The sequence below is a fragment of the Epinephelus fuscoguttatus genome, linkage group LG7 (genome assembly GCF_011397635.1).
Source record: "Epinephelus fuscoguttatus linkage group LG7, E.fuscoguttatus.final_Chr_v1".
NCBI lineage: Eukaryota > Metazoa > Chordata > Actinopteri > Perciformes > Serranidae > Epinephelus > Epinephelus fuscoguttatus.
The window spans coordinates 24,062,562-24,087,587 of record NC_064758.1 but is presented as its reverse complement, the minus strand read 5'-3'; the positions used below and the strand labels follow the sequence as shown (position 1 = coordinate 24,087,587).

Sequence of the window (25,026 nt, the reverse complement as noted above, 5' to 3'; positions counted from 1 at the left end):
TATGCAATGGATGTATGACCTTTGGCTCCTCTCCATCTCCTCCTCATATCTCTCCCCTTTATGCCTCCTCTCCCTTATTTTTTTCTCTTCCACTGCTTATCCCTCCCCTCTGCTCCCCCGTCCTGATCACCCTCTCCAGAGCCAGTGGATCGTCTGCCCATGCTGTTGATTGCTAACCTTCATGACATCCGCTGTACCTCTCTCAGCGGCTCTACATCCCGCCTGCCCTCCATCGCCACCAAGCAGACCATGGCTATGGACTTCATCTATGCTGACGAGACCGTCTGCTGGATAGATGTTGGTGACACCCCTGCCGCCACTCAGCTGAAGTGCGCCAGCATTCCTGACCTCAAGACTGTCACCAACATTCGCACCATCAACATCTCCCTCAGCCTGCACCGTAAGTTGCGATTCCATTGACAAAAAAATGCGGGAAATCTCCTCTGACTGTGACAGAAAGCTTTTGTTTCGAGAAATAGTATTTTCTGCTGACACAGAGAAATGTTGTCAGGTACTTTGAGGGCATGACAGTTTAGCTGTAGACCGCCAGGGAAAGAGAAATGAATTCCTTACGTAAGAGCACGCAAGCAACGCTCAGGTAATCAGTTCGAGTTGTCAGCCCACCCTGTGTGAAATTTCTGTACTTTGCCTCAGGAATCAAATGGTCAACTTTGCATTTGCTAGCTCAGACAAATGTAAGATGTGAAGCAATACAGCCTCGTCTCCGAAAGCTGCTCGTACCAGCATAAAAGTGCCAAGTAGAAACGCTGAGTCCAGCTTTATTTTTCAAAAGGTTTGTCTTTGAAGAACAGGGGCACCCTGACACAACACTAAATCATCCCGTAGAGGCAATATGTGTGTAGCTTACTTACAGTGATATGATACATGTAAGGCTGGCAGCATACCTTCAGGCATTAATTTGCACATTTTTTGACAGGCAAACGGTAACCTGCTGTGTAGCTTGATTTATGCACTGACTGTGCGTGGCCATTCACAAGCCTGGGAATGTATTTTTCCACTGCTCTTGTTTAAGGCATTTGAATGTAATCGGTTGCATCCAAACTCCAGTCATTGATTTTTGATATGATGACATTTGGCATTAGGTTTTCCCACAAAAATCTTCCCAACAAGTACTGTACATTTTGTTCTGGAGGGTATTGTAGATAGATAGTTTGTGCTGTGTGTGTGTGTGTCTAAGAGGACATTATATAGGCCACAAGTGATGAACAATGACAAGTGAAATGTCTGCCCTGTGGAGATAATGTCCTTACAGCCACAGGCATCGTCTTAACTTACAGACTATCATGTCTTGCGCAACACCCAGACACAGACTAACATACAGAGCATGTGAACACTTCCCTCTGAGAGACTTGCTCATATAATAGTGACATGATTTATCCCAGATTACGAGCCTGACAAGGTTTGTTTTTATTTGCCTGGCTGACAGAACCGTTACTCTCTCAGAATGGGGGCAGAGATGTAGACGAAACATAAAAATGAGTGTGTGGGTGTGGGTTTGCGCGTATATGCATACGTTCGTGTATGTGGGAAGCATCCCCTTGAGAATTGGCCCCAGGCTTGGAAGGCAGACGTGAAGGAAACAAGTGGAGAGAGCCGGGTGTGCAGACCCCGAAAACCTGCAACGTGATTAGAAGTGCCTCGGCTCATATCCACTTCAAATGATGCTTGTGCAACTGCTGTCACCGCTGACAGCCGGGGCAGAGCCGAGGCTCAGAGGCTCAGTGAACCCCAGCGTCCTAAAATGGGGTTTTTCCAGTTGATTCACTGCACTCCCATGAGTGGCCCATATCCCACCTTACCCTCATTGTGTTGGCTTGCTGCTGTGGCTTTTATCCACTGCTCTGTTAAGTGGTCTGAGAGGTAAATGGGGGCGAGGGGTGGAAGTGCAGAGGGACCCTGAGAGAAAGATTGAAGCATAGGAGACAGGGGAATGATAAAATGAGAGGGAAAGAGAGAAGGTAGTGATTTGCTGTACTTCTGAGGTGTGTTGTGTGTGTGTGTGTGTGTGTGTGTGTGTGTGTGTGTGTGTGTGTGTGTGTGTGCGTGTGCGTGTGTGTATATGCGAGTGGTCATGCAGATGGTATTTACATTCCTCCGTTGGGTTATGTCAGCCTGAACAGCCCCTACATTCCTCCAGCCGTCTCATGTCCTGTCCAGTCAGGTCACTTTAACACGCTCATGGCTGTGGCTCAGATGTACAGCACACACACACACACACACACACACACACACACACACAGACAAAGAGACATCGACCTAAATACCTTTGACTCATGCACCCATTACTCAGTGACATATTACCTTTTATGAATTAAGATTTTTTACTCATTTCTGTTTGGATGTCACTGTACACCGTTCTGTAAAAGTGCTCTCCAACTTGTGTACACATTTAGGTATAGTGGGTCACCTTTATGGAAATAACTTTTTGTCATTTTTGCTGAAATTTACATGGCATTACAAGAGACTGAAAGTCTGTGAAAAAAATTATGTTCCTCCTCCTCACTTTGGCCGCATCCCCAGTCTCTTAAATTGTATTCGCGTTTCCCTCACTTGTGTCTTTTCCTTGCATCCTAGTCTCTCCCATTGGGGATGCATAGGGAGACACAAGAAAATCATACATGGAGAGAGGCTTCTCTCTGAAGTGTCTCATGAATCGTCGTCCATTTCTGATGATGGTGGCAGCTGATCAGTCGGCTTTAACAGTTGTAGAGACTTTTGATGGAGTTTGTGCCTTCACTTATGTACGCAGTGCTGATACAAATTAAAGACACAGAGTTATCACTGCCAGAGCAACAGTGTTTTCTCCCCGTTTAACAAACACCCGCACATAAAGAACAACCTTCGCTCTGTATTTATACTGTGTCTTATGCCCTGCTTAGACACACAGAATACATTTATATTATTTATTTATTATTTGCATCTGAATTTATTGATTTTCTGATCATAAATTCATTATTAATAACCCAGAATATGGAAATTATTTATCAGGTTAAATGTTTCAGGGAAAAATTGAAATTCTGTAACTCAACAAACCCGATGCTCAGGAATTATCAGCCTCACATGTGACTGAATGAAAATGATGATAACTGAGTTAAAAGTTTTTTGGGTTTTTTTGGCAGACAGACACACTCTCTCTGACTTTAATTTCCTCCATAATAAAACATAATGGGGGAAATCATGAAAAGAAAAATGTTTTTATTAAACAAAGACATTTGTTTCTGCTCCTTTCGGTGTTCAGATTTTTAACCAGATGGTCAATCATAAGAAGAAAAAATATAGAAAACTTGGGAGTGATACACTTGAGTTTAATCTCAAGTTTTGTTTTGTTTTTTTTTAAATTTATTTATTTAGAGGACAGTGCACATTAATGAACATTGCTATAAATGTGCTGGTGTTAGCCAAAGGCTTTTCAACTATAGTCCTCTGGCATGATGTTAAAAAGACCTCAGGCCGTTAAAAAACACAAAAACAGGAACACAGAAGTCATAATATATAAAACAACAAATTGCAAACAAAAACAGGGACACATAAATTATAATATGTAAAACAAATAACAAACAGATAGACAATAATTCACAATGAAAAACCAATACGTACAGTGCAATATGATACAGTGCAAAATAGTTGATCGGGTCATACAGGTCTGATTTGCTTTGAGCCAGTCTTTCAAATGCCTGTGAAGGCTACTCTTTTGTATCCTTGTTCATCCTTGCTCCTTAGAGATCTCTCCTCACTCCTTGATCCTCGGTCCTAAAAGCAGAACAAAGAGTTTTGGGATGGCCTTCAAGATGGCGCCTTAGAACAAGTTCTGGTTCAAACGAGGATGGAGGAGCAAGGAAATATTAAATAAGAGACTCGGGATGCATGCATTGTTCCTAATGGCATTCGTTAGAATTTACTGCGGCGCACCAAAAACAACCAGTCAGAGCCAAGGAGTCAGTGAATCAGATAAGAAACGATAAGATAGGATGATCTTTTGTTCGTCCCACAGCCGGGGAAATTTGCATCATCACTGCAGCAGCTGTCATGTCTGTCATTGCTTGGGAACTGTGGTCAAAGTAGGCAGAGCTGTTCTAATATGAATCAAGCTTCTGTTACTGCTGCACTAACCTGATTTTAGTAAAACATTTAAGCGTTAAGGTTGATCTAATCTAATGTTGATATCAGAAAGTACAGTTTGGAGTATCAGGTGATTGGCTCTATTAAATTTAAGAAATGGCTTTGCAGTGCTCACACAATGAGAAGGGCAAAGTGAGCTGTGCCTGAGACATTCATTCTTGCACTGTGATGTACAGAAAGAGTACAGTGAGGAAATTGTTTAGCAGCTGCGATAAGCCACGCAGATCTTGTTGCATCTTGTCTTGGACACTGAACAATAGTCACACTCATTAAAGGTATGTCCTTTGCTATGTGAAATGGGACCATTCATCTTTCCCCCTAAAGGTTAATGGTCATGTATTTAGATATCAGCAGAGGCAGTCTTAGATAGGGATGTGCATGATTAGTCGAGGAGTCGATTTAACGTTGCTACCATCATTAGTTGGCACCAGAAACACTAGTTGGATAAAGTTAATAAAATTATAATTTCAATACACATTGAAACACATTTAAATTACATATTGGCATAATTGAACTGAAATGTAGTGCCTTCCTCGCCAAATGCTGCTTTATAAATAACATGAAAAAAATGCAAAAATTAAACCTTGTAAAACTAGTGCAGTTTGGCAGTATTTTGATTTTACGTACTGAGTTGTTGTTTGTTTTATGGGATGAAGTGCAATGCTCATAACACATGTTGCAAAGTGCATTTAAAACATGGTTTGGTGGATTGGATTGGATTGGATTGGATTGAAAAATGTGATTAATGGTTTCAAATTACGCTCATAATATCCGCAATCATTTTTTTGGACAATGTTTAAACTTATGGATTATAATTTGCTCAATGTCGACCTTTTTACAAAGTGTTTTCTTACTTGCAGAGTGAGTTGACTAGTCTAAAGTTCAAACTTTCATATGAACGTCAGGGAAATAAGTCAATAGAATCATCCCAAATTTCAGGTAAGATGACCTACCTCCCATATAAAACACTGTGGAAAACCCTGACTATGTGGTTCCAGTCATGTCTGTTGGTGGGGGTTTTTTTGGCTGTCGTCAATCGCTCAGAGAGCAAACAGACAAGAGCTTCTCTTTGCACTTTGGCTGACTTCACAGTTTTATGTTGCATCAGTCTGGGCTTTCAGCTGCGATAAGAGAGCGAAAACTTCTCTGTTAATTTTGTGGATCTCAGCTGAGTCAAAAGGCCATTTGCTGCAAATACCGTATGGCTTCCCTTGTGGTCGTTAGCTTTAAAAAATGGGCTAAGCTTTTGACCCATGTGTCCCTCTTGATTAAACCATTTGCCTTTTCTTTTCTTCAAGGTGAACTTGGTCTTCTGAAACAAATTTGGATGATATAATTGGTACAAACATAGCTTCCATTCAGTGTTCTATAACGAGAAGGGCTCAGGTGCATTCCTAAAAGTATGGTGGGCAGACCTGAGGATTGGCCTTAGATGGATATGGATAAAGGCAAGGGGGAGTTAGTGCAGGGTTCACACAAACAGGGTGATTTATAGCTTCTGGGATCCTGAGAGAGCAGGACAGATAAGTAGATGAGTGTTCCAGATGTGGCCTGCTCTGTCTGCACGTGTGATTCTCTGACTGGGAAGATAAAAGGGGAGCAGACTAGTCTACCCGTCCCATCCTCTCCACCCTCTGAGAGTAACTCCACAGCAGGGACCGGCTCTTCTCCCCGTGTCCCTCTGCCCCTCGTTCAGCCCTCCTTCCTCCCTCTTCCTAGCCTTTGTTCTTCAGGAATTTTTTTTCTCTAGAATAAATCAGTGCACAGAAGGTCTTTGTAAATGTGTCAAGATCTATAAATGTATAGTTTCATGGGGAGAAATCATTGAAAGCATCCTGTGTTGCTGCAAAAAATCTGATTTTTTTTTTCTTTTACTAGATGTTACTGTGTATCTAGTTTAAAGAAAGGCTTCTGATGTACAACATTATTGTCTCTGTTGTTACTTGCATTCAAAGAGCAAATGTCTATGTCCAAAAAGACCTGTTATTTTTTTTTATATCATTTCTTATCCTCATTGTTTTTTTGTCATGAGTGGACTCATGTCACATTACCCTTGTCAACAGTTCTTCCGATCCTAGCCTAACTTTTTCACTTGCAACAGATCGTGATTTGCCAATGGCATAACTGGAATTATAGCCTCTTTAATAGAGTTAATCTTATGGAAAATCATAATCGCTAAACTCAAACTGTGCCCTTGGGAGGTTCAAGTGGTTTTTGCTCAGATTAATAGGATAATCTTGGCATGGGGAGGATCATCAAAACAGCATGATGACAAATCTTTCTGCTTTGCACTAACTTGTAAATAATAGAAATTCTTGTCCCAACATGCAACGAAAGTAAATAATATTCAAGTACAAATTTTGAGGTGCTGTTTCTGTGTCTAGGCGCCGGTGTGCGGCTAACTTGAAGAGCTACATAGGCGATGGCCCTGTATGTAAATACGTATGCTACTTGGGCAGAAAGCATGGTTGTTGTTGCCAGTGAAACCCCCTCAGTTTGTGAAATGTTTCCTCAGAGCGGTGTGAGCTGGTAGGTGTTAAGGGCAGGAAGTGAAAAGGGGTTGTAAGGGCAGGGTGGTTGGATGAGGAGAAAGGGGTGGGTTCATTCAGTTTCCCAGCAAACTTTCCACTTACCAGAATCTGAAAGAGCAAGGACGTCAACATGCTGGCTGGCTCTCTGGATCAGGGGGTCCACTAGTTGTTGGCTGTTACACAACGCAATACTCTCTGTGTTGCACAACTGACTCCTCTACTCTGTATATGAGTCTAATCAATGCCTTGTGCAGTCAGGCTTCCAGCTGGATTTCTTTAAAGGAGTATGGTTTTAGAGCTGATACCAATGGGAGTATCACTAACCCTCTGTACTCTTTGACAAATTCTCCCCCGTTGTCAGAATCTTGGTTCTGATGTTTATGAAACATCTTGGACTGGTTTTTACTCCCTCCCTCTGCTCTTTTGATTTATTTATTTTTTTAATCAGCTCATGTATTTACAGTTACCTCCCTTTTAGACGTGAGATAGTCAGTACCTTTGCTGACTGTCAATAAATTATTCCCAGCCTGGAGGTGCACCAGGACGTTTAATGTTCTTACATAGATTTATTTTGCCATCAGTATCTTTCTCCCTTTCTTCCCCGTGCACTGCCACAACCCCATCCTTCACGGTTTACTATTTTCTCCTCAGCTCTGCTTACATTGTAGCATAACCAAGCATACTGTAAGTCCCATGTGGGGCAGCCCCTTTGAAGCTCTGTGTATGTTTGGTAGGTGGAGTTGGGGGTTCTACATCAGGCCCAGATGTGTGTATGCACCGCTGTGGAGCTTGCTTTGGCTCTGTCTTTGAGCAGCATGGTTATCATCGTTGGGGGGGTGCTCCAGTGCAGATGTTTTCTTTATGAGTGGTCAAAGCTCTGCAGCTCTGACTGGAGGCTCACTGTCAACGGTGTCAGACCCCACTCTTGTACCCCAACATCAAAGTTGTCCCTCGGATTAACTGGAGAGACACGTGTGGTCACTTTGATACTGTATGTGTGAGTAGTGAGCCTGTGTGATGTGTATGTGTGTATACAGTGTTCTGCTTTGAAAGGAAGTGTGGTGGCAGCTGTTAAAACACAAGGTTGTATGTATCTTCAAGCTCCCCCCTCTCCCACAGCTGGGTCTCCCTGTGATCTGGGATTTCTGCACCCAGTCTCATACAGGACAGAGGTTCTCAGAGAGTGAGAAATGTTTTGAGTGCTAACTCAACACTTCAGCCCCCTCCATACATCTGAAATGAAGTTCTCAATCTGCAAAGCTTCCTCTTTCTAGGTTGGCTTAGTAAGCAGTGGGGGTCACAAAATGTCATGTTACTCACTAAGTGGTGTTGCAACAGTATTTTGAGTCACTTTGACTGATCTTCAAGTTCATCCCGAAAATGCCTGAGATTCATGTGCTGCCGTGGCAAAATTATTCTTTTTTTAAAGCATTCCCTGTCAACATGTACAAATGTGAAGCAAAATTAAAGAAAAAAAGGGGGAGAAACAAATGCAGGTGTTGCCGTGCACGGCACCAGGGGTCACTAAAAGTTTAATTATATAAATCATATGTTATGGCCTTCATCCCTTTCAGTAGATTCCAGAGACATTTGAAATTTGTGCCAAGAAGTATTTACGCTCTTCTTGCTTTTCCAAGACATTTTTAGCCCTTTGCCGTGCACATGTGGTGATTTGACTTGGTTTGACTCGTCATGTCAGCCCAGCACGGTAGGGATTTGCATCTCCATACTACAGGGTTACCTGCTTGAAGGTGTCTCTAACTGATGATGTGCTTGTCTTGAGCTGATGATGTTTAAAAGCAGCACCCTCTTTAGTGCTGGTTACTAGTGCACTGTGCGACCGTTGTTGTGTTCTCCCTTGCAGGTAGCAGTGGGCGTGGCTGTGGGTAATCGGGGAAGTGGCAGCACCTGAGCTCAGTGAGCTTTTAAAAGCTCTGGCTGCTCACTGCTCTTTCTCTTCTCCTTCCTGAGGCAGCATTTGGTTTTGGGTTTGGTTTTATCTTAGTTTCTACACCCTACAACATCACACAAATACATTGTTTCACTCATGCCCTCACCTACACCACTGACTTTACTGATTGCAAACGCCATGTTTAGTTGGGTTCTTTTTGTTATGTTTTTTCTTTAGTAAATAAAATCCTTTAATTGGCTTTCCTTGTGTATGTGTCTCCCTCTTTGTCATGGCAGTGTCGCCTGGTTCGTGACATTGGTCGCCAGCTAGTTAGCATCATGAATTTTGAGGCTGTTGTTAAATTTTGCTTGGCATCTACTGCTTATTGCTCAAAAAAAGGATTGGCAACAGCAGCAAAGGCTATTTAACATGTCACTTAGTCATCAGTGAATGATGACGAAGCCCATCTGACATCCTCACAACCTGATTGGAGGCAGTTGGGCGCACATCGACCTCACTCTGGAGGTAGTCTATCTTGGATGTGAATGGCACAATTCCAGGCATTTAAACTGCTAATGGAAATGAAAATCAGCACAGCATAGTTTGACTCTGCACCTAAAAGTGCCAATGAAAAAGGTCTGTTTGTGTGTTTTTTGTTTTCTTTTAATTGGTCACACAAATGTACGTTGCTTCTAATCTCAGTTGTTCTTTTTGTACAGCTTGTGTAGTTATCCTACCTGCTTTTTGCTGTTGAAATCTGTCTTGCTCTTTGTGAAAAACATACAATACGTATAATTATCCTATTATTGATAATGTCACTCAGGTCTTCCTCATTTTGTGAATTATTCCTTAATTTGTGAATGCAGTTTTTCACAAGTGGTATCTCCTGCAGTGTCTGTGTCAGTCTATGTCTACTTCCTCCTCCTAAAACACAGATAAGGAGTTTCTCAAAAGGTTCTTGTTCCCGTGGGAAAGCTAGTAGAAATAAGTAGATCAGTGTTGTGTCATGTTGGTTAGTTTATGCGGCTCCTATGCAAGGACAGTGGGCTTGTTAAACTTTGCTTTGACAGACTTTCTCTCCGTAGTCAAAATCTTCTTTCGTATTTACAATATGTGAGCTATCCAGACATTCTAAATAAAGTATGTCCTAAAAATTTATGCGAATGCAAAGTCTTGAGTCTCTGTCTCCTTACTGGAGTTCTGTGTTATGTTCAGCTTAGAAAGTGCAGGCCTTCACCTCTCACTCTGTATCTATCGTTTGTTTTGTTTTCTCCCCTCCCTCATGCCCTGGTTGCCTTAATCAAAGACGAGTGGAGTGCTGGTAATGGACAACCTGTTGGACCCAGTAGTGCAAGAACATGACTGAAGCTCATTAATGCAGTGCTATTATTTTGTTTTTCAAGAGTGTGGGCACTCTTGAGGAGAGGGTCACGGCAGCATGAAGTGAGAGGTTTTGAAATGAGGCTGGTAGATGACAAAAAGTTATGTGAATGTACTCGCATGAGGCCTTGTTTGTTTTTAATGGTTCTGTCCTGTTCTCTGTCCTCTGCGTCCCTCAGATGTGGAGCAGATGGCTATCGACTGGCTGACCGGAAACTTCTACTTTGTGGATGACGTGGATGACCGGGTGTTTGTCTGCAACAAGAATGGCCAGACATGCGTGACCCTGCTGGACCAAGAGCTGTACAACCCTAAAGGCATCGCATTGGACCCAGCCATGGGGTCTGTACTTCCCTCCAGTCTTCTTGACCTAATAATACCCTCAGTATTCTTTTAGCAGCACTTGAGAGGAAAATGCTGTCTTATGATCAGACGACGTGCTGACCAAGCAGGCGGTCAAAAATCAAAGCACTTCCTCCAGATGGAAACCTAGACAGATACTTGTGCGCCACAGAAACACTTGCATGTTGACTGTTTCTGGTTCCTGATACTGACCAGCTGGTATCTGATGTAGTTCCCTTTTTCTTAAGTATTACTTCTCTGTTTTTATTCTGGATATCATTTAAATCCATGATAATGACCACTGCAGATATGTTTGTTGTGGTCAATGGTATGATGTGAAGCTAAACTGATCATTTGTTTATTTATTTGGATCCCCATTAGCCAGAATAAAGGTACTCTTCCTGGGGTCATCTCAAGTAAACATTACATCATAAAGTAATACAAATATGTAATTAAAAATCCAAGGTATAAGGGATCAAAAAACAAAAAGAAGCAGGAAAGCTACAAAAAATTAACAACAATTGAACTACTAATGGCAATAATTACAACAATGAGAACCACACTATATCTACATACTCAGGAAAACATTTGATAGAGCTGAAAAACTATGATACAACCACTAAAAACAGCATATACAGTCACTGAGACAATAAAATGACCAAGAGAGAGATCTTCATTAATGATCATATAGTCAGATTTTATTGAACAAATATGTCCCTTTTGGAGAAAGACTGGTGTTTTTTGCCATCGGGTATTTCTGTAAGCACTTTATAAAAACAGTTATACTCGCTGAATGTGTAATGTCCGATAGCAAACCATTCCAGAAATGGGAAGTGAAAAATAACCTCTTGATTCATGCGCATTATTAAAGTTATGGTCATTACTACTATAAGAAAATTGATGGTAAAGGACATTTGGGATATTAGACCATATTTCTCATAAAACAAAGCAGGGAAATAACCGCTCTGTCCTTGATCAGTGACCGATCTAAGGTTATGTTTATTCTGATGATGTCAGCGCTTCTGTTACATTTCAGAGCAACTTGTGCGGCTCTATTCTTGACTAACTGTGGTGTTTCCAAGTCTTTATTTGAAGCACTTAACCACACTAATGACAGTAATCCAAATGAGTAAGAACTAATGTTTGAAAAATGTAAGAGATGTATTGTTGTGGTGAGAATTTAGTTAATTGCTTAATAACTGCCAGACCTCTTCTCATAACTGCTACAGTTTTTTTAGTCTGTTTTGACTGCTTCAGTCTGCTGTCTGATAAAGTGGTGCAGAATGAGTCCTAAAACCGGCAAATGAGTTAGCATTTTAGCAATGTAGTCAATGGGTTTTTTGAATGGGTTTTGGTTAGGTGCCTGAAATAAAGTCTGTGGATAACACAAGCTTAAGAGATTTTTCTACGACATGAAATACATCAGTAAATATGCCATTCATAAATTCAGAAGCCTTAACGTGACAGAAAAAAGACCTGTGCTAAGAAGTGTCTAACTGAGACTAAAGAACGTCATCGTGTTGAACGTGGCTTTACAGCCTCCTTGTTGGGGTGACAAGGAAGTCATGCGATTGTGGTGTAGTTTTGTTTATAGCCGTAACTTTAGTTTTTTACCTCTGGTAATTGCATTTATGCTACAGAAATCATAAGTCATTTTTAATTGTCAAGTTCTTGCTGAACAAAATGTTTAAGAATCATAAACTTTCGTTTGCCACAAGTGTATTTTCTTCAGTAATCCAAAATCTAGTGGAAAAATCCCATTAGCATTTTGTTGAGGGAACCAGGGCGATGTTAACTTCCATGTTAGCCTGCAAATATACGTCATCCCTTCGGCACTCTGTGTCACTCCAAGAGTTTTGTTTCCTCTACTGGTTTCACAGACACTCCCTGTATGGACAAGTTCAGCTGTGAAACATTTGAAACATACATAAAGTCCAAGGAGCTGTTACACAGTTTCTTAAAATCATATAATTTATTTATGAAATACCCTTTTCTGTCACCTTACCGTTACTGAACCCCTCCTTCCTTTGTGCTCCTCTTCTTGTGCTACAGCAAAGTGTTCTTCACAGATTACGGGTCTACACCAAGGGTGGAGCGCTGCGACATGGATGGCCAGAACCGCACAAAGTTGGTGGACAGCAAGATCGTCTTCCCTCATGGTATCACACTGGACCTGGTCAACCGTTTGGTGTACTGGGCTGACGCCTACCTGGACTACATTGAAGTAGTGGACTACGAGGGCAAGAACCGACACACTATTATCCAGGGCCTGCTGGTGAGGGTTGAATGATGGTTGGAGGGGTGTACACACAGAAAATGCCAACTACACCCAAACATACACAGAGATTAAGTCAAACATATAGATTTTTAAATTGTTTGGCATTCTTTTAAAGGTTGAATGAAACAGCAATAGCCCAGAGTCCCCACTGACTTTTCAATCTCCCCTTCCATAACACAAAACATCTGTTTTCCAAATCGGTCTCATCACAGATTTAATATCATCATCTTTAGAGGCAGTGCTGTTTTCCAGTTGTCTCCTATGTATCAAGGCAAAGAGAGCCGGCCTCTCATGAGGATAAGTCCTTTTTATTGCCTTGATTGATATTACTTAAAGAGTGTGTGATTTTCCTGGCTAGTGCCTCTCTAAACATATTAGTCTAGCCCAAGCGAAGCTTGGCTCAAACTTAAAGTGGAGTAATGATCTTAATGAAATCAGGACTGCAGTGATGGTGGTGGTGGTGGCGGCGTGTGTGAGAGAGGTGGGGGAGGTAATACGATCCCAACCCATACATCTTTCTGACAGTAGAGGAGAGCTGCACAGAATCTACCCTTATAAAAGTAAAACCTCTCTCTGTTTAACAGCAGATGGGAAGTGGAGCCATTATGCTGCCCTGTGCCAAGTTTACACAGACTCTCTCTCTTTATCTCTCTGTCTGTGTTTGTCTGTCTCTGTCTGTCAGAGATTTCTTCACTTTTTTTGAACCTGTCAAAATCTGTTTTATACTGATAAATAGTTTGTTAGGAAAGTTCCATCATGCAGAATTTAGCAGACAGCATTCAAGATAAAAATGTGAACACAAACGATATCACAAAAGCCATTAGTCATGCACCATGAGCTGTTTCACTGATTATGTCAGCTTTTTAGTAGCAAGACAACTTTTTAAATTTTGCTGCTTTATTGTCTTGCTGTATTTCAGATCGAGCATCTGTATGGGCTGACTGTGTTTGAGAACTACTTGTATGCCACCAACTCAGATGAAGGCAACCTCAACCCAAAGACCAGCGTGATCCGAGTGAACCGCTTCAACAGCTCCGACTTCCAGGTGGTGACACGGGTTGACCGGGGAGCCGCACTGCACGTGTACCACCAGAGGCGCCAACCGCAAGGTACTCATTCAAGAAGGCAATAAGCTTGACTTCCAAATTATCTGTCCTTTAATAACAGTTACAACTGTTTTGATTTTGTACCCCTTTCTCGCGGCTTAGTGCGCAGCCATGCATGTGCCCTGGATCAGTTTGGGAAGGCTGGAGGATGCTCCGACATCTGTCTGCTGAGCAACAGCCACAAGACCCGTACGTGCCGCTGTCGCTCTGGATTCAGCCTTGGCAGCGATGGAAAGTCCTGCAAGAGTGAGTACATCATGACTGGGGGAAAAATTTCATTTGACAAAAATGAACCCCTTCCCATTAGTTTCGGCAGTGATGATTGATGATGGCAATGAGGTAATGGCGGTTACGCAATCACTGGCAGAAGTAATGACAGTCAGTCTTTTTTCTCCTTCTTCCTCTGCAGAACCAGACCATGAGTTGTTTTTGGTGTATGGAAAGGGTCGCCCTGGAATCATCAGGGGCATGGACATGAACGCTAAGGTGCCTGATGAATATATGATTCCCATTGAGAACCTAATGAACCCCCGAGCTTTGGATTTCCACGCCGCAAGTGAATTCATCTACTTCGCTGATGCCACCAGCTACATTATTGGCCGACAAAAGATAGATGGTACAGAGAGAGACACCATACTAAAAGAAGGTAAGAATAAAATGATAGCTTTGCACAGGTAAGCTGTGAACTATTCCTACTCTCTAAAAAAATCCTGGAATTCAGTGAGGAAAAGAACTCAGTCAGGTTATTCCATATCATTTCCACTTTATTCTCTTGATATTCATCCTGAATTGGCCAGCTGATCGTTTCCTTTTCACCCTCACTCCTTTTGCTTATCTCAGGTATTCACACAGTGGAGGGGATAGCAGTGGACTGGATGGGAGGTAATCTCTACTGGACAGATGATGGGCCTAAGAAGACTATTAGCGTCGCCAGGCTGGAAAAGGCTTCTCAGACCCGCAAGACTCTCATTGAGGGAAAGATGAGCCACCCACGAGCAATTGTGGTGGACCCCCAGCATGGGTGAGACACTGGAGGGGAGGGTATTGTTATTTTAATGAGTATTCTTTTCTCACAAATGCTATGTCAAAGTTCGTAAGCCATTTATAATGTTTTGGTTAGCAGCATTTGACCTGTGTTAGGTGTGGGAATGTCAAGGCACTTCATGATTTGATTTGATTCAATTTGACTCTGATTCAGAGGGCTACAATGTGATTATTGAATGATTATGGATGCATTGTGATGCTTAAAATTTTTGATTTCTACACATGCTTTTTTATGTCTCAGTGCAGCTACTTGTAACTTTTAAGATATTTTTGGGGCATATTTTGCCTTTAATTGATAGGAAAGCCCCACTTGTAACTTTTAAAGCATAGTGTATTTGTAATAATTCATGATTAAAATAAACAGATTTGTTTAATTTCATTAAACAAATATTAATACAATAGTAGTCACAGATGGGAGAGATGTATCAACTGAAAGGTTACATTTTAAAATACTACTACTACTACTCCCTAAGTCCTGCCCCTTTTCACTCTGTCCTCCAATAACAGCTGAGCAAGTCTGGTGCCCAGCAGAACCTCCAGCAACTTTCCCATTTTACGTAGATATGCTGTGTGCTAGGCTCATCTATGTAGCATTAAGAAGTACCCTAATGAACTATCAACCACAATCTGAACTGCCTTTCCTGCATGATACGCAGACGGCACAGACGCATGTCTGGCTCATTTAGCTAGCTTAGCTTAGCGAGACTATGCTACTTCACACAGAACACCACATTACACTGTCAAAAAAAAGAGTGTCAAAGAACCACCTGGCTTAATGGAACTGACATTGCCATTTTTCTTTTTGTCAGGCTTGTCCCACCTAGTAACAGTAACTAGAGGGGGCAGGGCTTTGGATTGGTCGAATTATAGCCATAAGGAACATACAGCCGGGTCCTACGGCTGTGCAAAATGTCAAGAATTGGGCTTTAAATTTCTTATTATTGACTGTTTCGCATCAAGACATTATCTTTCAAGAGATTCTATGGATTCATAGTGCATTTAAGAATTAATATTTTTCCTCTCCTGTAACCTGTGTGTTACGATTAGTGTTAATACTTTTGATGTAGTGCCAGAGGATGGTCTGAGGGTCTGCTACCTGCAGCTATGTGGGCTGCCCGCACTGCAGATGTTTGTTGAACTCATTGGTTACATTGGTGTGTGGGAGCTGGTGAGTTTTCAGTGGATTTTTTGGATACTGTTTCCTTTGTTGTTGTTATTTTTTGTTTTATTTTTTTTTGTGCGAAGTCCTTTCAAAGGGCATCAAAACTAGAAAGCTACACTGTGACGGCTCCAGCTCTCAAAGGCATGTCTTATATCTCACACGGCTTTTGAACACGGTGATTCCCTTTCTCGTCTCCCAGATGGATGTACTGGACTGACTGGGAGGAGGACCCCACAGAGAGCAATAGAGGGAAGATCAAGAAAGCTTGGATGGATGGTTCCCATCACCAAGTGTTCCTGACCAGCAAGACAGTGCTGTGGCCTAATGGCCTGAGTCTGGACATTCCCCAGGGCATCCTGTACTGGGTGGATGCTTACTACGACCGTATTGAGCTGGTTTATCTCAACACCACTCAGCGAAAGGTTGGTAATGCAGTCAGCTTACATCCACACTAACATGTTTTAATTTTGAAACAAAGCTTTTAAAGGAAAACACCTTTTGTACACATTAATGTTTAAGTGCTGTCCATACTAACATGCCTGAAAATGCATATTACATGACCATTCACGTACACTGGGGGCATACCATTGTAAACAGGAAGCACATTTTATTATATTCTGAAGTTGGTTGCTTAGTTACAGAAAATACTATGGAGATGGCGAAAAGTAAGACCCAAGTTTTCTTTGCTTGGACTGATGATGAGGTGGAACTGTTTTTGAAAGTAACACATGGATATTAGGCAGTCAAGGCAGTGGCACACAGACTGGGAGTCAATACAAAGACAATACAGTGACATATTAGAGCGGTACCGGGTGCATTAATTATTACCGGAGGAAGCAGTGACGATGGAGAAGGGGTAAAGTTACCCATACAAGATGATAAAATCAGAAAAGGCATGTAGGTGTAGCTATAATGTGTTGGCTTGACATGTTGTTACTGCTATCAGGAAGCTAATGTGGGTGTCTGCGTCCTTGTTTCCAAAAGTCTCTGTTTCCAACGGGGTTAGCAGAGTTTTCAAAGTTTTCCATTGTAGGGTTTCCAAAACACTGGAGTAGTGTGGACGCTGGGCGTAGACAGAGTTATGCGTTTTAAAACCAAAATGTGTTAGTGTGGCTGTAATCTTTGACTGTGGTGTATTTGTGTATACACAGATCATAAAAGAGATACTACTCCACATTATTTAAAAAAAGATCTTCAATTGAACATTTTGTTTGTTGGAACGCAGGTTATATTTGGAGATCTAACCTTTATCTCTTTCCTGGTTCAGGTGGTGTATGAGGGGCAGGAGCTTAACCACGCCTTCGGCTTATGTCATTACAAACAATTTCTTTTTTGGAATGAGTACCGTGGCGGCAGCATCTACAAACTGGACCAGGTCACTAAGACAGTCACCCTACTCCGCAATGAGAGGCCACCCATCTTTGAGATCAGAGTGTATGATGCACACCAGCAGCAGGGTATATCTCCTCTCTACTCCTTCATTCTCATTTAATGACTTGCTACTAATTAAAATATGATGATGATGTTCCACCTTTCTTCTTGGTTAATTTTTTTCTTGTAGGTTCTAATGCGTGTCGAGTTAACAATGGCGGCTGCAGCAGTCTGTGCCTTGCTATTCCTGACGGCAGGTCCTGTGGCTGTGCTGACGATCAAATCCTGGATGTCGATAATGTCACCTGCAAAGGTACTTAGCAGCTTTACCAGTAGAGAGGTTTCACCAAAGATCAATGTGGAAGGTTAAGGAAAATTCATTACTCAGCAGGAGTTGAGGCTGTTAAAGAATTCTAGGCTGTACTTTCCATTTGCAGGCTGTACTATACCTCGTCTTTGCCAAATCTGGGGAGAAGTTTTATAAAACCTCCACCAATATTTTTGCAACTTTAAGAGAGATGAAAGTTGACCCAGGCACCAAAAGGCTGTGTTTTGTTTTGGTGCTCAACTCTTGTCTCAATGGCCCATCTGTTTCTCCTCCTACCCCTGATCTCATCTCCAGCCAACCCCTCCTACGTGCCCCCGCCCCAGTGCCAGCCCGGGGAGTTTGCCTGCAAGAACAACCGCTGCATCCAAGAGCGCTGGAAGTGTGACGGGGACAACGATTGTCTGGACAACAGTGATGAGGCCCCTGAGCTCTGCCGTAAGTGCGCCACGTCATTGTCATGGATACACAGCAACACATAGAAAAACACAAATTCAGTTTAAGGGTCTTAGCTAACGTGGACCGACAGGGCGCAAACTGCAGTTTCCAAGATTGTCTCTTTCCATGCAGCGTAATGTGGCTGTAATTTCACTGGCCAGCTTTCTCCTCATCAGGCAATAGTGAGAACCAGGGACTCATATTTTTCTTGGATTTTATTTTCTTATTTAAAGTGACATTTAAAGGGTGAGAGGATTATTTAGCAGGCTAACAGTGGTGCTGATAGGTTTTCAATGTAGTGAGTCCCCAGGATCAACAGGAAATCATTTGAGTGGGTCTCCAATAAAATTTGTGTTTTTTGACAAAGATGTTTTAACTTATGTGTGATGTCATCTAGTTATAATTACACCCTGTGGTCATGTATGATGAAAATGTATCTGAGAATTAAACAAACAAAATCTGAAATCTGAAAACTTTATTTACAAAACCATAGACTATATATGTATCCTTATATACAGTCTATGTACAAAACATTATACACAAGTCACATCTTCAGGCACCAAAGTCATCTACCTAGAATAAGGGAAATTGGATGTGATATATGATTGTAATATGTGATCATCATTCATAAAAATTTAAATAAGTTCTTATATAAATATTATAGTTCATTATTCTCTTTCTTTCTGCGAAGAGTTTTTGTGTTTTCCTTTCACTCATTCAGACCAAAAATCAGAGTCTAGCGTACAGACGGTAGGAAAATGGCGACCCGCCGGTGTAAATGTTTTTTCAACACGGCGCTCCCTAAACAGTAAAGCCTCATCAGGTCATCACTGACATGAGTCAGTGCAGTATCGATCAGTGGCATAATCACATTAGCACAAGATGGTAAACATCATCGGCTCATCATCGAAATAAGTTAATACAGCGTCTGCTGTCACAGCAGATGTTGCGAAATAAGATAACAGTAATGTCTATAGTAATATCCAACATAATTGTGAGTTTGGGTACATTATATGAAACTAAAACTATAAGGTTGGAGTTTACATGCAGTTTCCAGGTACCTTCGCACTGTGCTGCCACCACGGCAGCACACCAAGCTTCAGAGAGCAAGGGATAACTGCCAGTGGTTAGGTGACAGATCTGTGCAGAGCACAAGAACAAAAACACAGACACATCATTGACAATATGATAACAGCATCTAAAACATAAGATTGACTGTCAGTGGTCTCTGTGACATAAGAAATACTTAAAGAATAAGTAAGTAAAGTCACGAGATGCCACTGTATTTCGACACAGATTTGTTGTTCACAATGTAGGATTCCCAGGGAAAATTATAGGGTGCATCCCCTGGACACATCGTTTTGGAGAAGTGTTAACACATACTTTTCTGTTTTCTTCTCCCAGACCAGCACACCTGCCCAGCTGACCGATTCAAATGCCAGAACAACCGCTGTATCCCCCTGCGATGGCTGTGTGACGGCGACAATGACTGCGGCAATGATGAAGATGAATCCAACACCACCTGCTCTGGTATGAACAAAGCTGGAATTCTTTGTAGCTAGAGGAGCATTACAGTTTTTCATTCATCATTTTATTTTTGATTTGATTTCATTATCTGTGTTGCAGAATGGGCAAATGAACATGCAGTACAGTACTGTATGATGCTATTGGATGATTAAAGTTATCAATAACTAGTGAAAAAATGGTATTACTGAGAGGAGGCATTTATGCTGAGGATAAGGGGGAAGTTAGAGAAACACTAGACTAAACTTTGGGCAGGCAGACAAGTTGCAACTCAAGCAGACGTGTTATTTTTGAGTTAATTCAGTTACGATGAGTGCAGGGGATGCCAGCATGAATTCACAAACAGCCCAGGAGTATTGATCTACAGCATCGATGATAATGGGCTGGAACACTGTGATGGTCCTTGGCTAACAGTGCTGGTTGCTTTTATAAGAGCTGCCTCGGTGTATCAAATAAATTGAAGGAGATTAGAAATTGTCTTTAACTTAATTAAGATAAAGTGAATGTTTTGTTTTGAGGTTACAACTGTTTGAAGTGCTTTTTGTAGCAATAGACTATGGGAAATTAGCTTGTCAGTGTTTGTTTAATGGGGATGAGTTATTGCCAGATTGAATCAAGGATAATGTAAGAGGAACCTTTTACAGCACTTACCTTTTTTACACCTTGTTCCCTTGCCAGCTCGCACATGCCCACCAAACCAGTACCCTTGTGCCAGTGGGCGCTGCATCCCCATCTCCTGGACGTGTGACCTGGATGACGACTGTGGAGACCGCTCAGATGAGCCAGACTCCTGTGGTGAGTCTCTACTGCAGCTTTATATTGTTGCTTTTTCTCTAATAACACATTTTAGTTCAAGCCAACAAATGTTCTTATGATTTTAACACATCCTGTGTTGACCCCTCTTCAGCCTACCCAACCTGCTTCCCTCTGACTCAGTTCACATGTGCAAATGGTCGCTGCATCAACATCAACTGGCGCTGCGACAACGGTAATTATCTTCTGAGACTTCCCTCACCTTCTGTGCAGTTTAAAACAATCCAGTAACTGAAAATAAAATCCTGTGTGTGCTCATGTACAGACAACGACTGCGGGGATAACAGTGACGAAGCAGGCTGCAGCCACTCCTGCTCCAGTGTCCAGTTCAAATGTAACAGTGGCCGCTGCATACCAGAATACTGGACGTGTGACGGCGACAATGACTGTGGAGACTACAGTGACGAGACTCACGCCAACTGTACCAACCAGGGTAAGGAACAATTAGTGCGTGTACCAAACTGAAATAACTCTGCTCTGGGGCTGCACAATTAATCAAAAAATAAGGGAAAACACAATATGGCAAGCACAATATCCAAATCACAGAAGCTGCATTTTTTTAAAGAGGTAAGATGTGCCACAGTATATCATTATAAATGAGGCATTGTGGTGCTAGAGAGAACCCAGGCCTACTAATAATATTCCAGACAGAAGGGAACATGCTTTTTTTGTACAGACCCCAGTGAGAATCACATCATCATCATTTTATGTTTTTTTTTTCAGTGAAAATAAAATGCAAAAATTCCAATTCCAATGAAAATCATGACTCATATTACAGTAGCATTATCTGTCAAAATATTAGTAATATTATTTCTTTGGCTTAACTTGCAGCCCTATTCTGCTCTAAGAATTGTTTATTTTACGGCATTGTTTGTACTCATGCCAGCTTTGCCTGAGTCGAGCTCTCATCACACCATGTATTGTATTTCACTGTGTTCACATGTTGCCGTTTGCAGTTGTAAAGAGGTTGTCACAATGAAGATAGGATTGCCCTCCTCCCCGATGTGTTTCCTCTGTTCTGCATGCCCCTGCCTGCCCTCTGGCTTCCACTTATCATTTACAGCAAATCCTCTCTGTTGCTCTGTTCAGGATGTGATTATGTTTTGTGGTTAGATAACAATTAAACTCTTTCATGGTCTTGTGTAAATGGCACAGATGTTTTGACTCTGCTGCAGTGATATGGACTTATATGTTCTGAGTTGAAAATAGCTGGTGGCCACGCTTGGCTGATTTGGAACATTGAGTTTTGCTGGTTAACCGCTCTTTGTAACGACGACTGAGGCAGCGTCATACCACAACTGTCGCAGTCTTTCTTCAGCCTGCCTAGAAACATACGCTCCTGTTCCCTGTGTGTGTTCTGGTGTTATATGTACGGTTTGATCCATGCAAAAACGCAGCCAACTGCTGTCAAGTCCCAGCATGCAAAAACGGGGCCCAGCGTGACCTGTTGGTCTAATGAGCAGTCTGTGCTGTGTGTGTGTCTGGCTGTGTGTGTGTTTGTGGGCTTTCTTGGCCTGCCGTCTGGAAGTCATTAGCTGAAATAAAAAAGCAATACAATCGCCTTCCCCTCCTGTATATTGTAGTCCTGTGCTGAAAGGTCCCCGGCCCATTTCCTGCTTAAGCCGTGCCAAGAGCTGACCTTTGCCGTGAGGGGATGTCATTGTGCCACCTCCCCACTGGTGCCTTTAATCTGCCTGTGACATCAGTCAGTGAGCTCTGTGTGTCATTGTTGTTTGATTTGGCTCAGTGTCAGGTTGTTAACCCAGCGTCCCAGCATACCTACGCATTAATTAATGACTAGAATGGCCTATTCTTTGTTCTCTCAGTTTTTGGCCAAGTGTGGTGTGTGGTCTGTGCAAGTGTTGTTTGCTGCTTGTGGTTCCAGTCTAGTTATTTTTCAGTTGCTGATTTATACTGGAGTTTTATTGCTTCATTGACATTGGCCTAACTGTACCCTCTATCTTTTTGTTGGCTGACTATCACACTTTGTCTTATTGTTTTCTCTCCAGCTACACGTCCTCCGGGTGGCTGCCATGTAGACGAGTTCCAGTGTCGGATGGACGGCTTGTGTATTCCCATGCGCTGGCGCTGTGATGGTGACACAGACTGTATGGACCTGAGTGATGAGAACAACTGCGAGGGTGTGACCCACACATGTGACCCAGCAGTCAAGTTTAGCTGCAGGGACTCTGGTGAGGATGCTTTCAGATGGCTCAAGTACCAGATTGTAATAAAATAGGTTTTTATTCTCTGACAGAGGAGGTCAAAGGAATGAAAGAGTTAGTGCTTGTTCACTTCGGAAACTTGCGGTGGAAAATTGATTTGCACATGCGTCATTCAGCTAGTTTGTAGCTAGTTTAATTTGCAGAAAACTGGATACAAAAAGGAACTTTCTTACCATTGCTTCTCATTCGGCGAGCAGTATTATATTAAATTGGATAGCACAAGCTTCCTTTATTTTGGACTCTCCAGTTCTCTCCATTCCCTCAAAGGTCAGCACTATCAAGATGATTTGCAAGTGGTCAAAGACTTGAATTTGCATTTTAGTTCACCAAAAGTTTAATTCACTTTGCCTTCCTTAGCAAATCCACTGATTGCAGTAATTGGAGTGGATTGGTTTTTGGTATAAATGCTGGTGTGAGCAAACCCAAAAACTTGCTTAAAACTGATCTCTGAGAATAGCAGCTATCAGTCTTAAAACTACACAAGCTGAAAATTGATATTTTGTGGTTTTGACAGCTCGCTGCATCAGCAAAGCTTGGGTGTGTGATGGTGACAGTGACTGTGAGGACAACTCTGATGAGGACAACTGCGAAGCGTTGGTGTGCAAGTTGTCTCATCACATGTGTGCTACCAACGACTCCATCTGTCTGCCTGCCGAGAAGCTGTGTGACGGCACTGACGATTGTCCGGATGGCTCTGACGAGAAACTTTGTGGTAAAACATTCTTTAGACACAAACACCTTTTTTACAGAACACGAAAATGTGTTCATTACCTTGTTCTTTTGTCCTGTGCCTTCCATATTGATGTTAAAAACACCACAAACAGAACATACAACCCTCCTGTCTCGGATATATTCCAACTCTTTCATCTGTTTCTTGCCTGCAGACTTGTGCTCATTGGACAATGGTGGCTGCAGCCACAACTGCAGCATCATTCCTGGTGAGGGCTTCATGTGCTCTTGTCCTCTGGGCATGGAGCTGGGATCTGACAACAAGACCTGCCAGATCCAGAGCTTCTGCGCCAAACACCTCAAGTGTAGCCAGAAGTGCGAGCAGGAGAAATCCAGCGTCAAGTGTTCCTGCTATGAGGGCTGGGAGCTGGAGTCTGACATGGAGAGTTGCAAAAGCACTGGTAAGGAAAAAGAGGGCCTTTTTGGCAGTAAGAGTTTATTTACTCCTACAAACTGAAGAATTTGGCTTCAGATTGAGAGAAAAGTATTTTTCTTGTGCTGAAGAGGCTCTACAATACTGATTCTACGATACAGTATGTATATATGGTATTTAAAGCAATTTTAAGTTACTGCTTGTAAACATGCTCACCAGTGAAAGTAAAAGCCAACCTCAGATTCACTCTCTCTCTGTGTTTCACTTCGCTGTAATTGCTATAATCCCTGCTGCTTACAGTCTGACACCTGGTTGCCACCTTTTTATAAACCCCTGACCCCCACTGAACGCTATGAGGATAAATGTCCCGAACACAGAAAATATGAACAAAATAAGAAAATACAGCTAGAGGATGGAGTCTCTCACCACACACTTCTAGAGGGTCATAAGTGATGATTTACAGGGATTGCTACTGCATGAATCTGTTCATTGTTTTGTTTTGTTTTTTTTTAAATCCTGCTGAATATATATTTAATGCATCATAGTGTTGTAGATATTTTGATTCCAGAAAGTGAGTAGCAAACCCCTTTAGTTATTGAGTTTTTTTCTTTGAAAGGGACAGATGGAGGGGGAGACATTGCAGAGAGAGTTGTGGCAGGATTTGATCCAAGACCAACAAGGGGTTTTGTGAATCTGGAATTTGAGATGAGATTTACTGTTTTGAGACACTAACACTTTTTCCGGGTACAACTTGTTTGCTTTCAGATCCCTTCAAGCCTTTCATCATCTTCTCCAACCGCCATGAGATCAGAAGGATTGAACTTCACAAGGGGGAATTCAGTGTGCTGGTTCCAGGCCTGAGGAACACCATCGCCTTGGACTTCCACCTCAACCAGAGCACCCTGTATTGGACTGATGTCGTAGAGGACAAGATTTACCGCGGGAAACTGTCTGATAATGGAGGTGAGGCAGCCAGTTAGGTACAGCTTTAGGTAATTGTAGTTTATGCAGAAAGATAGATGGGGTGGTGGAGTGAATAGCCTCTAAGAATAGTCTCATTTACATAGTAATAAGTTCATTTTTCACTGTCATCTTTTTGTAAGTAAAATAAAAATACTAAAGTGGATTGCTCCTTCTGAGATAGCAGATCCGATTTGTGCTTTTGACTGAGCATTTCTCCAAAATTAACTTCCCCTGAGCACTCTGTAATTTCTGAGAGCCAAATGTTTTTAAAAAGAGTCTGTGGTCAGCAGCGGCGGTCTGTGACCCTGAATAAATGGCCAGGTCATGGTCGGCCTTTCCTGCTCCAAAACCCCAGGTCTCCTTGCCAATCAAGGTTGTGTTCCCAGCACAG

The 25,026-nt window shown here is 42.1% G+C and overlaps 1 protein-coding gene across 1 annotated transcript in view; it reads left to right on the top strand.

Annotated features, from left to right (window-relative positions):
* The window catches only part of lrp1ab (low density lipoprotein receptor-related protein 1Ab), a 118,459-nt gene that overhangs the window by 44,522 nt on the left and 48,911 nt on the right, over positions 1 to 25,026 (top strand). The window contains exons 6-24 of the mRNA XM_049580070.1: positions 140 to 400; positions 10,122 to 10,284; positions 12,337 to 12,559; positions 13,482 to 13,671; positions 13,771 to 13,914; positions 14,078 to 14,314; positions 14,509 to 14,689; positions 16,074 to 16,296; positions 17,142 to 17,331; positions 17,436 to 17,558; positions 17,868 to 18,008; positions 19,413 to 19,538; positions 20,211 to 20,327; positions 20,440 to 20,520; positions 20,611 to 20,778; positions 22,355 to 22,537; positions 23,085 to 23,282; positions 23,455 to 23,700; positions 24,438 to 24,635. Of these exons, the coding sequence (XP_049436027.1) occupies positions 140 to 400; positions 10,122 to 10,284; positions 12,337 to 12,559; positions 13,482 to 13,671; positions 13,771 to 13,914; positions 14,078 to 14,314; positions 14,509 to 14,689; positions 16,074 to 16,296; positions 17,142 to 17,331; positions 17,436 to 17,558; positions 17,868 to 18,008; positions 19,413 to 19,538; positions 20,211 to 20,327; positions 20,440 to 20,520; positions 20,611 to 20,778; positions 22,355 to 22,537; positions 23,085 to 23,282; positions 23,455 to 23,700; positions 24,438 to 24,635 (3,393 nt within the window). The remainder of the gene's footprint in view (positions 1 to 139; positions 401 to 10,121; positions 10,285 to 12,336; positions 12,560 to 13,481; positions 13,672 to 13,770; positions 13,915 to 14,077; positions 14,315 to 14,508; positions 14,690 to 16,073; positions 16,297 to 17,141; positions 17,332 to 17,435; positions 17,559 to 17,867; positions 18,009 to 19,412; positions 19,539 to 20,210; positions 20,328 to 20,439; positions 20,521 to 20,610; positions 20,779 to 22,354; positions 22,538 to 23,084; positions 23,283 to 23,454; positions 23,701 to 24,437; positions 24,636 to 25,026) is intronic.